The following is a 13,669-nucleotide window of genomic DNA, read 5'->3' on the forward strand; positions in this document are numbered from 1 at the left end:
TTTCTATAGAATGTTGTCCATGTAGGCTTCATCTAGGAAATTCTAGATTGTAATTCTTCTAGAGACTTCTTTATTTATGCTTCTACATTTTCTCTTTCTTCGAGAAACTTCATCTAGGGAATTCTAGATTGTAGTTTAGCAACTCTAGAACATGGGATATGGGAAATAGTTTCATTAGTTGAACAAAATGGGTTAACTATATTGTTATGGCCTGACTTGGGCATTTAGACTCTTTATACTTAGGCCTAGAGTTGGGCATAGTGTCAACGCATAAATAAGTTGCCGGCCGGCTCTTTGATTTAATATTTGTTTTGACGGCTTATGATGACCATTGATCTATAGATATAATGAAAACAAGATACAGTTGAAGATTTCTCACTAACCTGTCTTGCAAATTGTAGGCTATAGCCGTTTCGGCTTTTTAATAACGAATATTGCAAATAACATGGAACTGGTCATCGGACCATGCTAGGCACAGGCTTTTTGGGTGGTGGTTTTGGGCCTCATTTTGTGTATGGGCTGATCAATGATCATTATCCAACAAGAAAAAATATGGAACTCTATAAAGTGGGCTTTTTCGTCTCACATTTCAGTACAATTCCCCAATTTCCAAAGGCTCGAGCTTTCTAAAATCATTTGTCAATTTCATATATTCCCTTTCTCCTTATGATTTAATCGCGTTTTAAATATCACACTGTGTGAACAAAGTGTCCAATCATTCCAACTCAATTCAATGTTCTACAATTAAGGGGAAACTTGTTCATCGAGTTCCACAATAACAAAATAAACAAGAACGTTTGTTGTTCGGAAGACATTCTGACTTGAGATCGATGCAATTATGTCAAGAAGGTCATCTCCACGATATGTGGTGACATATTAAAGGGTGAATTGTCGAGTAGGATGGGCCACTTGAGGACGCACTAACACCGATATGAGGAAGAGATGTCCAAGGTTGGGGGAGCTATTCAAGTACGGTGCTGCATACATGATACTCATTATATGACAAGGTGGGGAACTGGCGGGAGCTTACATATTATTGTCTTGCTGTCGAGCAACCCTCTGGCTTTGTCGAAGATCACTTATTTTGTGCACTACGTGCACACAACTCTACAACCTCAATTCAGACCCGTTCCGTTGACAACAAATGCTAGAAACTCTAAGTCACTATACAAAGAGAAGATGGTGGTGTTAATGCATCTGCTATCAACAGCTAGCTTTCAAATCTCCTTAACTTTAGATTTATGTACCAACCTTAAGAATTATGCATATTGTGTCATCATCGGCCACTGGGTTAATGATGAATGGGATTATGTCACCAAACTCTTACATTTAAAAAGTAAATATTCTAGCATAATTCCTTAAATGTGACTGTTGAAATAATGAAAGTTGTCAATGAGTATGCCATCTCCAATAAAATCTTTAGCATCGTGCTACATAATGCCAACATGAACACCTCCCTAATCTGGAGTGTTGTCCAACTAGCTAAATTCGATTTGCTATGGATTTTCATGCACATGTGGTGTAGGGGTGAGTATGGTCTAGTTGGGCTAGTCTACCATCTAACCTTAGTATCAACCCGCACAGTATTGATCTTCAATTTTTAAGATCGAATACCGATCCTATTGAGTTGGGACTGAGGACTGGATTGACTTGATGTGTTCAGTTTTGTTTTAGGGTAAACTCGAGGCCAATCAATAATTGTTTTGTTTCGTTTTTTGTACTTTTCGAAAAGGCAAACCTATCATTTCAAATTACATATCCATCAATAATATAGCACTACGGCATTGTGCAACTAAACTATAAATATCAATACATACTTAACAAATTTAAGATAAGACAACAATAGAAATTTCACACATGCTAAAAGCAAAAAATCATAAAAACGATTAAGATCGCTCGTAAAGATATTGACAAAATGAAAAGTTTTTGTAATCATCTATCAATGATACTCGTAACATCATATGCAAAAGCATTATAAACAATATATTATGTATAGTCAATGTTAGTCTCTATTGCATCGACCCTGAACTTCCAGGACCAAAGATTAACCTGCACGATCCAGGAATCTCAAGATTAAGGATTAACCCAATCTCCCTAGGAATTAAACTATGACCAATAGAGTTGTGTCGGTCTTGGGTCGGTCTTGGGTCGGTCTTAGGTCGATTCAAGGTTGATCCTAGACCGATGCTCATATGTTATTGCATTAACTTGTGCATGCAAGACGGTCTCCACCAATTTGACATATTTGTGGCCAATGCATCGATACTTTAGATCCACTTAAGTTAGGCATCAAGATTTGGAGGTCCTATACAGGCCTTATGGAAGGAAAGCTGAAAAACTCTCTTCAGATGTAAGAACGAGGTGTACTTTAAAGTACCATATGTTGAGGAAGACATGAGAGGGGATGGGTGTGCTAAGGTTCTATCCCGTCGGTCATGGTGGAAGTGCGATTTCCCGCTATTGACACAATAGATGAGAGGCGTGTTGAATGTTTTGCTCAATTACTATTTTTTTTAATCATTTTAGTATTTTCAAAAATCAATTAGTCTAACTTTATTGAAGTTTTCATCAAAAATTTTAAATTAATTCACCAAAAAATGGACTTGTGCTAGGCAGTGCCCAGGCCCATCACAATAATATGCTGGCCCAAGCACAGCCCGGTGACCACTCCTATAGATTAGATACCGAAATTGCTAATAGTTTCAAAGTCATTTTTCTATGAAGACGTACCACATCCACGAAAAGATATGAGTGGTAGTTGATACCTACGAAACTTACTTTGTTCTAGTATAAAAGATTGCAGTCACAATGAAAGAGCACTTATCATCATACTTGATATACCAATGATTACTCAACCATATGAAAATAATCTAGTTGTAAAGATAAATTAAGTAATTCTGTCTTGTGGGATGCTAATAATTGATCACACATAGAAATAACCTGTTACCTGTCCATTGTTACTCACGTTTTTCATATAAAAGAGGTACTACTTGCTTTTTTTTTTTCCTTACTGGAAGTAACTAACCACATGTCTAATAGCCGATAAGATTATGGGTTGCCGATGGAAAAGATTCTTCTGTGGCTGCTTCTCTGACTAAGAGACTCAACTCACTATGCTAATAACAGCAAGTGAGGACTATACTTAGTGAATGGGAAGCTAGCTTCTAATCAATTCCACTGGGAAAGCAAATCCAAAAATTCCTTCTCGTCCGTGCCGGCATTCTAATGTCCATTTTGATTGCTTTTGGCAAAATCAAACACACGGACGAAATTCTTCAAGTGCAGATCTCCTATTCCACTATTTATCATTACTTCAACTGACCTGATAATGGCCATTCAAGCCCTGCCCAGTCATTCGTTATCTCACGGTCCTCTCTTTGAACGGCATAAATGGAACAGGGGCAAGAAGAAACTTATAGACCACAGAAAAACCGACTAATAAAGCATGCCATTACGTAGGCAGGGGTTATCAAAGTTTAACTATAGATATTGATTCGGTACAATAGTCATTAAATAACTAAAGTTCCCACTGACTTGTTGGGTAGTTCCAACAGTTGGAATCGCACCCGCGCACACACTTGTGCATAGAGTTAAGGGATGTCACATGTGTCAATTGGGATGAAAATACCGTCCAAGTGATCTGGCTTATGGCCGCACCATTCCAAGTCCTTCCACCAACTCCTCTCCCCCTTGATTTTCTTCAAATGCTCACTAGAAACTTCATCAGTCGACAAAGACCTCAGACTTGGGCAGTCATAAAAACTCAACCTTTCTAACCTCGGTGCGATCCGCAGCCCACAGGATATACTGGAAAGTGTACGTACGTAATGGAGAGACAACTTTTTCAAAATAGGGAGGAAATAAGGCGTCTCTCGGACTTTGCCAATAGAAGTTTGGCAGCTAATTAGACTTGCAATGGCTGGGCAGTCCTCAATTGTGACCTCTTCCAAATTGTTGAGATTATCAAGCATCTCATGTGAGAATATACTTGTCAACTCGGGGCATTTACACAACGTCAACAACTTGAGAGAAGATAAACATCCCTTCGACACTGCACCCTTCCAAATGTTTCTCAAGTTTCTCATGTAATACACAAACAAAAACTCCAGCGATTCAAGACAGATGCTTTTGTAGTGAGATCCAGTCAAAGCCTCTTGATGAAGGGTATCAGATGCATCCACGAGCACTTCAAGCTCATTACACTCCCCCATAACACACCATTTGAGTTGGTCCATGCTATCTATCCCTAGTTCAGACAACTTCTTGAGATTAGCATGCCTTTCTAAGAAAAAAGCATCTGATTGTCGCAGGACATCCTTAATTTCCGTGAAGACACCGTCGCCATTTGTGTACCTCAAGAATCGGTTGCACCGTTCCAGCTCTAATTCAATATCTAATGGTAGCTGATTCATCATGCAGCTAGCATGATTACCAACACAAAGTCTAAATTGAGCTAAAGATGGATGCTCCATCGATTTCCTAAGCTGATTAAACTGTCTCAAAAGTTCCAATGTAGGAAAGGAGAACTTGAAAGCGCTTAAGCTTTTCAAGTTGCAAACTTCAGATACAACACCTTCAGCACATGTATGCCACCATTCAGAATCAGCATCCACATCGAGATTCAGTTCTTCCAAGTGTAATAGAGAAGATATTACCCCATGAGGAATGACAGTTTTAGAGTCATTTGAAGGCTCAGTTCCAGAAAGTGAGATCCCCAAACAAGTCAGATTAATTAAACATTCAATTTCCTTGGGAAGATTCTTAATCTTCGTCCCCTCAAGATCAAATACCTCCAGCTGCTTGAGCCTTCCAATTGCTGGCGATATTGATCTCAGAAGGACACAATCATTCAAGAAGAATCTTTTAAGGCTGACAAGTTGAGATATGGACTCTGGCAAGCACCGAATGCGGGTTCTAGACAGATTCAAAACTTCTAGAGCAGGCATCTGATTGAAAAATGAAGAAGAAAGCTTTCTCACCTTATAATTTCTTTGCAGATATAATGACGAAAGTGAAGGGCACCTTGGTTCCTTCGGTAGCTCAGAAATTCCGGTTTGCATCAACAGTATCTCTTTTGCACTCTCCCATTTCTCAATCTCTGGTGGCTCTGTCACGTCCAAGCCACCCTGCATCAGAAACATGCGATTTTCCTCGGGTTGAAATATTAAGTTCACTAATATATCCTGATCCTGGTCTTGAAACTTCACAAATTGCCCATTATCATCAATTTCGAGCAGGTTAGCATTGACAAGGTTTTTTAGGACTTCTAGGCCTTCATCTTGGTTGTCTACAATACCATCCCTGACCCATAGGCCTATGGCAGACTCAGATGCAATCTCATGGTAATTGTCACAAAGAGCAAGATTTTTCAAGCATCTTCTAGTTTTATCATTTTCTAGTTGGTCAATGCTAAATCTTAATACATTAACCATAAGAGCTTCTATACTTGTATCATGACTTGCAGGTCGAATGGCCAGTCTTTCAAGTACACGTTTCCAGATTAAATCGTCATCAACATTTTGCAGTGCCCTTGCCACTAGAATAACAGCATGCGAATAGTGCCTGCACATCCTAACTATTTCCTTAGCTAGGGCTTTTTTAGGATGGTAAACAACTTCACCCACATTCTGACGAAATAATTCGCACAGCAACAGATCGTCCAAACATATTTTCTTATCCACTTCGATTTCATCACACAATTGTTCTGATTCAGCCACAAAGACTATCTTGCTACCAACTGGTGGTGCTGAAACAGGAATTTTCAATGTCTCCAGCCTCAGGTGTTGATTAGTGCCAACAAGAATGAGCAAAAACTTGAGGCCTGACAATGCATTCACCACCGAATGTGGCATATCAACTGCATTGACTTCAGTTAAATCAGAAGATATTTGTCCAGCAATCTCCTTTTGCACCATTTCCATGTCGCAGTTTTGAGGAACGGTAATACAAATAACTCTATCAAATAGGTTCCTCAAAATTGCAGATTCCTTCAATGCTCGAACGACAATAGCTTTTCCAACCTCGTTTCTGCCATATATTCCAAGTTTTTCAATGTTAGATTTTTTTATGGACTTGATGAGATGGTAGACTATAGAGTCATAGTTAATGGCACCCCATCCTTCTGATGGTCTCCCTTCTTGTTTTCCACTGCTGTCTAACATATCAATGGAGGCATCGCTATTATCCAAAGTAGCATGTGAAGAACTTTCCTTTTTCAACTTTGGTGTGTGCATGATATCGTCATATTCTGGACTGGCTTCTATCCTCGCCTTTTTATCCCCAACTTCGTATTCCGGTCCTGAGCAATATGAATCAACTTCAGATTCTACTTCCAAGGAAATTGAATGAACTTCGTCAGAAGCAGTGTCTTCTTTTACTTCCAAGGAAAAGAGTTCAACCTCTCTCTCTACAGGGTTCTGCATTTGCAAAACTGCACTTTCTGATGTTTCTCTCTTATGATATTCTGGACTTGCTCCGATCTTGATCTTCTTATCCTTGTCTTCAGATTCTAATTCTGAGCAATGTGAACCAACTTCCGATTCTGAGGGAAATGAATACGTATGAAATTCTTCCAAAGCAGGATGAGGATCAGCGTCCCTTTTCACTAGCCAGGGAAATAGTTCAGTCTCTGTATCCCAAGTGTTTTGCATTGGCACAAAATCACTTTCTGCTCTTTGCTTCTGGGTAGCTTCTAGTTTTTTCACTTCACTTGACACTGTCACATTTTCTTCTTCTTTCTGATTGCTCAACAATGATCCTTCATTCGTGAGAGAGCCTGCCTTCGTGTGAAGCAAATCAATCCCAAAGGACGGATTGAGTTCTGTATAGAAACAAATTCGAGAGGCAAAGGCACAATCATTAGTCATAATCTACCCCAGGATATATACTACTTTTCTTTCCTCAATTTATCAAATGCATTTCATTATAATGCAGCTACACTTATCTAAGGGGACAACTTGAAAACAGAAAGACAAAGTCAGTTCCTTTGTTCACCATAAACAAAATTACTTGGTCACCCCCATTTATCGACTTGGGTTCAGTTCAGAGAGAGAGAGAGAGCCCATTTTTAGCCCAAAATAAATCCCACTATACAATATGTGCTCTTTGTGAAATAGCAGCACGTCTAGACTTTAAAAGCAACTTTTTTGACAGAAGCATTGAGATAGTGATCTCGCAAGCACAGTAAAAGCCCCCGTCTCTTTTCTCTATACAACACTAGGAGGTTGTAATTCTCAAATATTAATGGTAAATTGTATGGTTCAGGTGTAAGTTTCCCAAAAAGAGAAAGAATGGCACCTTTCAGTCACCTTCAGCTTAGCAATATGCTATTGTCTAAGCCAAGAATACTAGAAAACTTATATTTTAGGACAAACCAAGTTTGAAATTGAACGGGCTAAGGTTATATCGGTGTCATGTTGCAAATCGTCTCCACAAAGCATTTAACATGTAATGATTCTTTGATGAGTAATAGCTACCTTTCTGATCTTCAATAGCGCGAGAACAGAGGCCCGAACCCAAACTAATGGATGTATCAACTGAACTAGCGACAGGCTGATCAGAGATTGATTTTTCCTGAAGCAGCAGGCAATTACAACAACGTCAGTACATTCAATATGTAAACGACATTGATAGTGTTGAACAAATATCTTGAGTCCATGCGGACCGTGGCCAACGTCAGACTGATCTGTCTGGAGGCCTGGCCCGTCGTCCGCTAGGCTAGAGGGTGGACTCCTTGCCGGTAGCCCACCTGGCCGGGCACTTGGAAGGTGCTCAGTGTTTCTGTTATTTTTTTTTTTTTTTAGGGGGCGCGTAGCCCAGGAGGATTTATTTGATAAATTCACTATGTATTTGAGTTGTATTTTCATATGATGAGGAGATTAGCCACCAGAAACATCTCAATAAAATTTCCTGTCATTTCTCTATGTTACTCAAAATGAATAGATAAGTCTTAGACCGTTAGTTTGTGAGTATAAGTGTGTAAAACCAGGGGTTAGCAAACACTTGAGACGTGGAGTGATTATGATCTTCATCGTATTATTTGATCATTGTTAAATTTTTCTGCCTCTCTCTATCTAGATTATTGATCATTCAAATAAACCATATAATATCTTGTATGGTTTATTTTCGTTGTTTATCTTAGTTTCCATTTGCATATTTTTAGCAAATGAATATTATAGAGCCAAGGTTCCCAATGGCATTGGCAACGATATTTGAATTGGAGATAATAGATTTAACAGGATGCGAAGATTTCTAGTGACTTAAGGTTTGCTTGGCTGTGGTTTGGAGAGGATAAGTCGCCTGCAACTTTGAGAGAGAAGAAAGAAAAATTTTCGAGCGAAAGAAAAGACGCATAGCATCTGATAATTGAATTTAGCAATTAGGGTACTGAATATAAAATCTGGAGACGAAAAAGTAACGAGTTTTAGCAAGTGCTCCATGACGATCTTTAACACCTATAAAAAAAAAAAAAAAATTACAAAAGTAGGATGGAATGGAGTATTGTGATTGAACCACCTCGTCACAAAGCTTCATAATTACATTTAGTTGAGTTTGCATGTTCAATAACTATAACTTGTACCCTATTGGAGGAAAACATAGGCCAGAAAGTAAATTATGACGTAAGAGGGAGAAAGAAAGGTATTGTCACCTCAATAAGTAGCTGCATCTCATTGTCATGCGATTCACTTCCGTGATAAGCTCCATTCACTTTTGGTAATCCTTTCTCGCGTCTCTGGAGCAAAGAACATCACCAACCATGTCAATCTCGAAATAATTGCAGTCAGAAAAAGAAACAAAAAAAAAAAAAATTACGTTCACCTTTGGTAATCCTCTCTGGCGTCCCTCGAGTAAAGAACATAATGATTTACAGTCAGCGAAAAAAGAAAAAAAAAAAAAAAAAAGAAAAAAAGTATCCCGAATCATTCTGAGAGCTATTACTTAATCAAGTACGAAGATAAGAGATCAGAGGAACAAAAGAAAAACAAGATATTTATCATGGATTGAGAAAGTAGAATGCAAATGATTTTATGAGAGAGACAATTTATTATTATAGTTTCGTAGTATTGCTTGATTATAATTATATCTTGAGAAAATTACCAAACAAATCCTAAATATATTGTACTTGTGTCAATGTAGTATTAAACTTTTTAATTGTGCCAAACTTTTTTGCCCGAATCCTTCTTCTTCTTTTTGTTTTTGGCCAATTTAGTTTGGAAATTGTTAAGTTGAATGTTGGCCATCCTACATAACATAATTAACGCTAATATAGACAATTTTTATAATTTTACAAAGTAAATGTGAATTTTTCATTATTATTTTTTGTGTTTTATTTTATTTTCTTCTTTTCTTTCTTTTTCTTTCTTACTTTGCCGGTTGCTAGGCCTTGGCAAGGGCTGACCTTCTCGCTTGAGGCGAACGAGGTTCGAGCCTCTAGATACCAAGCTCGCTTGAAGCCAACAAAGCCAAGCCTTGCTTATCCCAGCAAGCTCGAGCCTTATTAGGCTCAACCGAGGCTCGACCTTGCTAGGCTAGGCTCGGGCACAACTCAAGTGAGGTCCCAAGCCTAACAAGGCTCGAGTTGCCAAATATCAGCAAGGTCAAGCTTGCTCAAGGCCAAGGCTTGTGAGGTCTAGCCTCACCTAATCTTGGTAAGCTCAAGCCTCGCTAGTCTCAAGTGAGGTCAGCCCTCACTTGTGGCTAGGCACCAACCGTTGCCAAGGCTCAATGATTATCGAAGGAAAAAAAGAAAAAGAAATGGAAAGAAAATGAAAAAATAATAAATATATATATAAATAAATTAAGTTCAAAATTTTTCAAAAAATAGTAAAAGTTGTTCATGTTAGCGTCGGTCATACCATGTAAGACAGTCTACATTTACGTCAACAATTTCTGGTCAAAATTAGTCAGAATGACTAAATTGGCAAATTGTTAAAACTTTAAAACTGAATTAACACAATTTAAAATTTTAAAACTGAATTGGCATAAATGTAATAGGTTTTTGACCATTTTTTTCTTGTAATTTTCCCATAAAGGAAACGTTCTCGTTACCAACTTATGCCATGAAGCGGAAGATTTGAATCCGAACGTACCGTTGCTTGAGAGTTGTTCTCTGAAGTAGCAGCCAAGACAATCATAGCAAGCTCGGATTCCGAAGTGCCGAAACTCGGGCCGACCTGGAAACCTTCTAACCGAGCTGGCGACTCTGACAAGTAGTTGGTCTCGGAAGTCGACCGAGACAGGAATTGAGGGGTACTAGGGAAGTTGCTGTTGTTACTCATGACGCTGGAAGTATTATCCGAGGTGGGAGGGAAATTGAACATTGAAGAACAGAAGTTGTGATCGTCATTGTTGGAGTCCAAGTTCGGAGTTATGACTGTGAGGCTTCCACGGAAGTCGAACGCAATGTCTTGTAAGTGGGTTTGGTTTTGTTGGGGCTGGGTCTGGGGTTGTATGATTTGGAGAGAGTGGTGATTGCACGTGTGCGCTCTGCAGTACGTGACCTCGAAGACACTGGGGTCGTCATCGGATCTTTGCACGCGCTTTCTAGCCAAACAACCTCGGTCTTTCCCATGAGTGCACCTATAGTAGTTCCTGAATATGAAGTGTGGGAAAAATATCAATGACAGCTAGATATAAAGGACAAAGGAAACATAATAAAACTTGTGTGCACTTATAGCCAAGCTACTTCCAAAGTGCTCGATTATATGTCAAACTTTAGTAGGCTAAGGAAGAGAAAAGTGATAGCAACATGAGAAGCTGTCAAACTGAACTAACCGTTAATAACTGAAATCGTTTTTAGTCGATTAAGACATGAGAAAGAGATGGTTGACTGTGAAACAGCCCATCAAGTATAGGATGATGATTGACACGACGAAAATGAGTATGCTGCTAAATGATGACGTCTTTCATCGAGTCTTCTTGAGACTAACTTTCCATATGAGGAAAATGGAAGTTCCTTTTAACTTTTTCAAGGATGTGGCTCATCTCAAGTCCACCAATGTAACATGCTGGGGATGCATTTGGATTAAGAGTGAGAAAGGCAAGTTTATTGAAGGGGCTTTACTTTGAACAAAGGAATAATGTTCTGGTGAATCTTTGGGGTGATGGAGCTTCAAGACTTGAGAAATAGAGAACTGATCGTCTCTAAACTCACCTTGGATACTTGGCTCCAAGATTTTCCTTCTGATCGTACTTCCTCCAAGAGAACCCATCGTCAGGTGGCGGTGGCAATTCGAATTTCGGGGCTGGGACGACTCGGACCTTAAAGAATATTCGTTCATCCGACTTTCTGCAGTGAAAAGGTTCCTGCAGTTGTAATCTGCGAAATCCCTGGAGCAAAGGACATCATCAAACTTGTTAACCCCAAAATAATTGCGGTCAGCCGAAAAAGGAAGGACAAAAAAAAAAAAAAAAAAAAAAAAAGCAGACAAAACTGAACCATTCCGAGACTTATTGCTTAATCACGTACGTACCTTCGGGAAATACTTTAAGTCGAGCGGTGGTGGCTGAAGAATTTCGACCACCGAGGAGGATAGGATATATCACCGGAAAAAAAGAGAAACCAAGTTACTTGCCATGGATTGAGGGAGCAGAATGTGAATGGTTTGACGATTATGCAAGACTAATAAATACATAGATGGTATAATATATTTGGACTATATTTTTCTCCACTCATACCTTTTATTGGTAGAGTTTTTTTTTTTTTTTTTTTTGGCCACGTTTTAATTGGTGAGTTACGGGGGGTGAATATCACCGACTGTTAAAGTCTGGCACCACCAATAAGAGGCATAATTGGAGGACATTTTCTCAGAGAGATGGAAAAACACATGACCCTATTTCTGCAATCTGATTATGAGGTGAAAAACTATACTCTTTTGTAACTAAAATCCAACTGAAGTATCTTTTCTGATAAGTGATGAACTAGGGACAAAGGCCCAGAATTCAATTGGAGGACTTAAATCTTGCTAACTACCGTATAGAATAACTACCTTCATGCGCTATAGAACATAGTATAATGCTTTGAATTCTTTTTTTTTTTATAGACTAGTGGTAGTCCTAGCAGATCTAATTGAGTCATACTTTTGTCCATTCCTAATTGGAGTTAGATTCTGAATTGATGGATTATAGACATGGACATCCCTATACTCAGGTGATAACTGTATTTATTATTCACCAATTAAAGACCTGAATAGAGAATTTTTTTTCAACATGGTTCCAATTAATTAATTTATTTTAAAAATTCAAGGGCACAAACACAAAGGCTCAACTATTTGGACACCCATAAAACATCACGTAAACCTCATGATTGACTAACTCTAGGCCTTTAGCCTATGTAGTTGGTCTTGCCAAAAATTATTGACACATAGTGATATTTGAATAAGTGATATCCAATTTCTGAGTTTAAAATTCCCCAATGCCCAAACGCAACTTTGTCAATCCTGGGTAAATTTATTTTGTTGAAATTATTCTATTTAATTTTAGTGATTTTGTAAAAGGTCGTTGACACTGGTAAAAGTCATGGAGCGTAGTTGTGTGATAAATAGACAGTTAATCAATGAAGCGACAAGACAAATGGCACGATGTAGGGTTTGGTGGTGTTGGGTAGGTCCAAGAGATTTTCTTTGGCTGCACAATTTAAAATAAAAATAAAAATAAAAATAAAAATAAAAGAAATTGTAAGACTTTGTGTTTATCTTTCAAATTGTTGCCCATCTATAGAAGTTAATTCTTCAGTCAATTATTGAAACATTTCTGATAATCCAATTGCACACACGTCTTTAAACCAGCATAAATTTCAAGAAAATAGTGTGAGAACGATCAAGCTTTGAGGAATTATGAATTCTTATGTGATAAACATATCAACAGATTTCTTCACCAAAAAAAAAACATATCAACAGATTAGTAAGATGAAGATGAGAATAAACTTTCTTGTATTACTACGTGTGACTCATTCGATAGTAGAGAAAATTATATACCCGTCGTGGCAATTTCAAGTGATTTGGAAAGAAAGTAATCTGCGAGAATCCAGCTCCACAAGGGCTGCCTTTATTTTCATTGCCATAGCCGAGACCTTTTTCCCTTTCTCCTCCTCCTCCGGCCGGATGGATCCCAGTGAATTCATCGACAATTTCCAGAAAGTCGCCACTACCGCCGTCGATGGTTGTCGTCCGAACTCGAGCAGATTTCTTGAATTTGGCGCTCTGGTCTGATTTCGATAACCCCAACCTTCGTTCCTTGACCGTTCTCTGGCTGGTGTTGATGGTCTTATCAAGATTGGCTTTGTCTAGTTCTGGCAATTCCAGCCTCCGTTCTGTGCGGGTGCTGCTCATGGCTCAATTTCGCTCGATGAACACGTCGATTTGCCTCTCTTTTTCTACGTATGTGTGTTGATTGTGTTGATTCCCCAAAATTTGTGGAGAAGATAAACCTTCAGAGAGCGTATACCTCACAGGAATGGTAGATAAGGCTGATAGCTCTTGAACCAGACAAGGATGGTTGACTTCGGTCTCTCACCCGTTGAATGGGTAATCAAATATAATCAACCTTCTATTATTCAATAATTACGAAAAGTACGACAAACACTAACATATAGACATGACTTCCAAAAAATCCCGTCACTCTATGTCGAAATAACATCAATTTGCAAACAATATCTTTAAATACCGATAGC

General features: G+C 38.6%; 1 protein-coding gene across 2 annotated transcripts; it reads right to left on the reverse strand.

The window, feature by feature from the left end:
* Positions 1–2,972: 2,972 nt before the first annotated feature.
* LOC104454831 (probable disease resistance protein At4g27220) lies at positions 2,973–13,420 on the reverse strand. Of its 2 annotated transcripts, XM_039316745.1 has the most exons (8): positions 12,975–13,420; positions 11,472–11,504; positions 11,153–11,328; positions 10,089–10,590; positions 8,818–8,832; positions 8,648–8,731; positions 7,476–7,572; positions 2,973–6,820 (listed from the first exon to the last, which is right to left on the reverse strand). In XM_039316745.1, exons 1-8 carry the CDS (start codon positions 13,326–13,328, stop codon positions 3,591–3,593), a joined length of 4,491 nt encoding a protein of 1,496 aa, XP_039172679.1. In that variant the 5' UTR covers positions 13,329–13,420; the 3' UTR covers positions 2,973–3,590. The 2 variants fall into 2 exon arrangements, with proteins under 2 accessions (XP_039172679.1, XP_018732595.2); XM_018877050.2 differs by lacking the exon at positions 8,818–8,832.
* Positions 13,421–13,669: the final 249 nt, after the last annotated feature.

This window comes from Eucalyptus grandis, chromosome 7 (genome assembly GCF_016545825.1).
Source record: "Eucalyptus grandis isolate ANBG69807.140 chromosome 7, ASM1654582v1, whole genome shotgun sequence".
Lineage (NCBI taxonomy): Eukaryota > Viridiplantae > Streptophyta > Magnoliopsida > Myrtales > Myrtaceae > Eucalyptus > Eucalyptus grandis.

Bases quoted from the DNA above. Each gene is read 5' to 3' on its own strand.
- LOC104454831 (XM_039316745.1), bottom strand. From the start codon at position 13,328: ATGAGCAGCACCCGCACAGAACGGAGGCTGGAATTGCCAGAACTAGAC. The intron at 10,591-11,152 runs GTGAGTTTAGAG...CTTCATATTCAG, and splicing joins CTTGGAGCCAAGTATCCAAG to GAACTACTATAGGTGCACTC. The intron at 7,573-8,647 runs GTGACAATACCT...CTGCTGCTTCAG, and splicing joins AGATGCAGCTACTTATTGAG to GAAAAATCAATCTCTGATCA.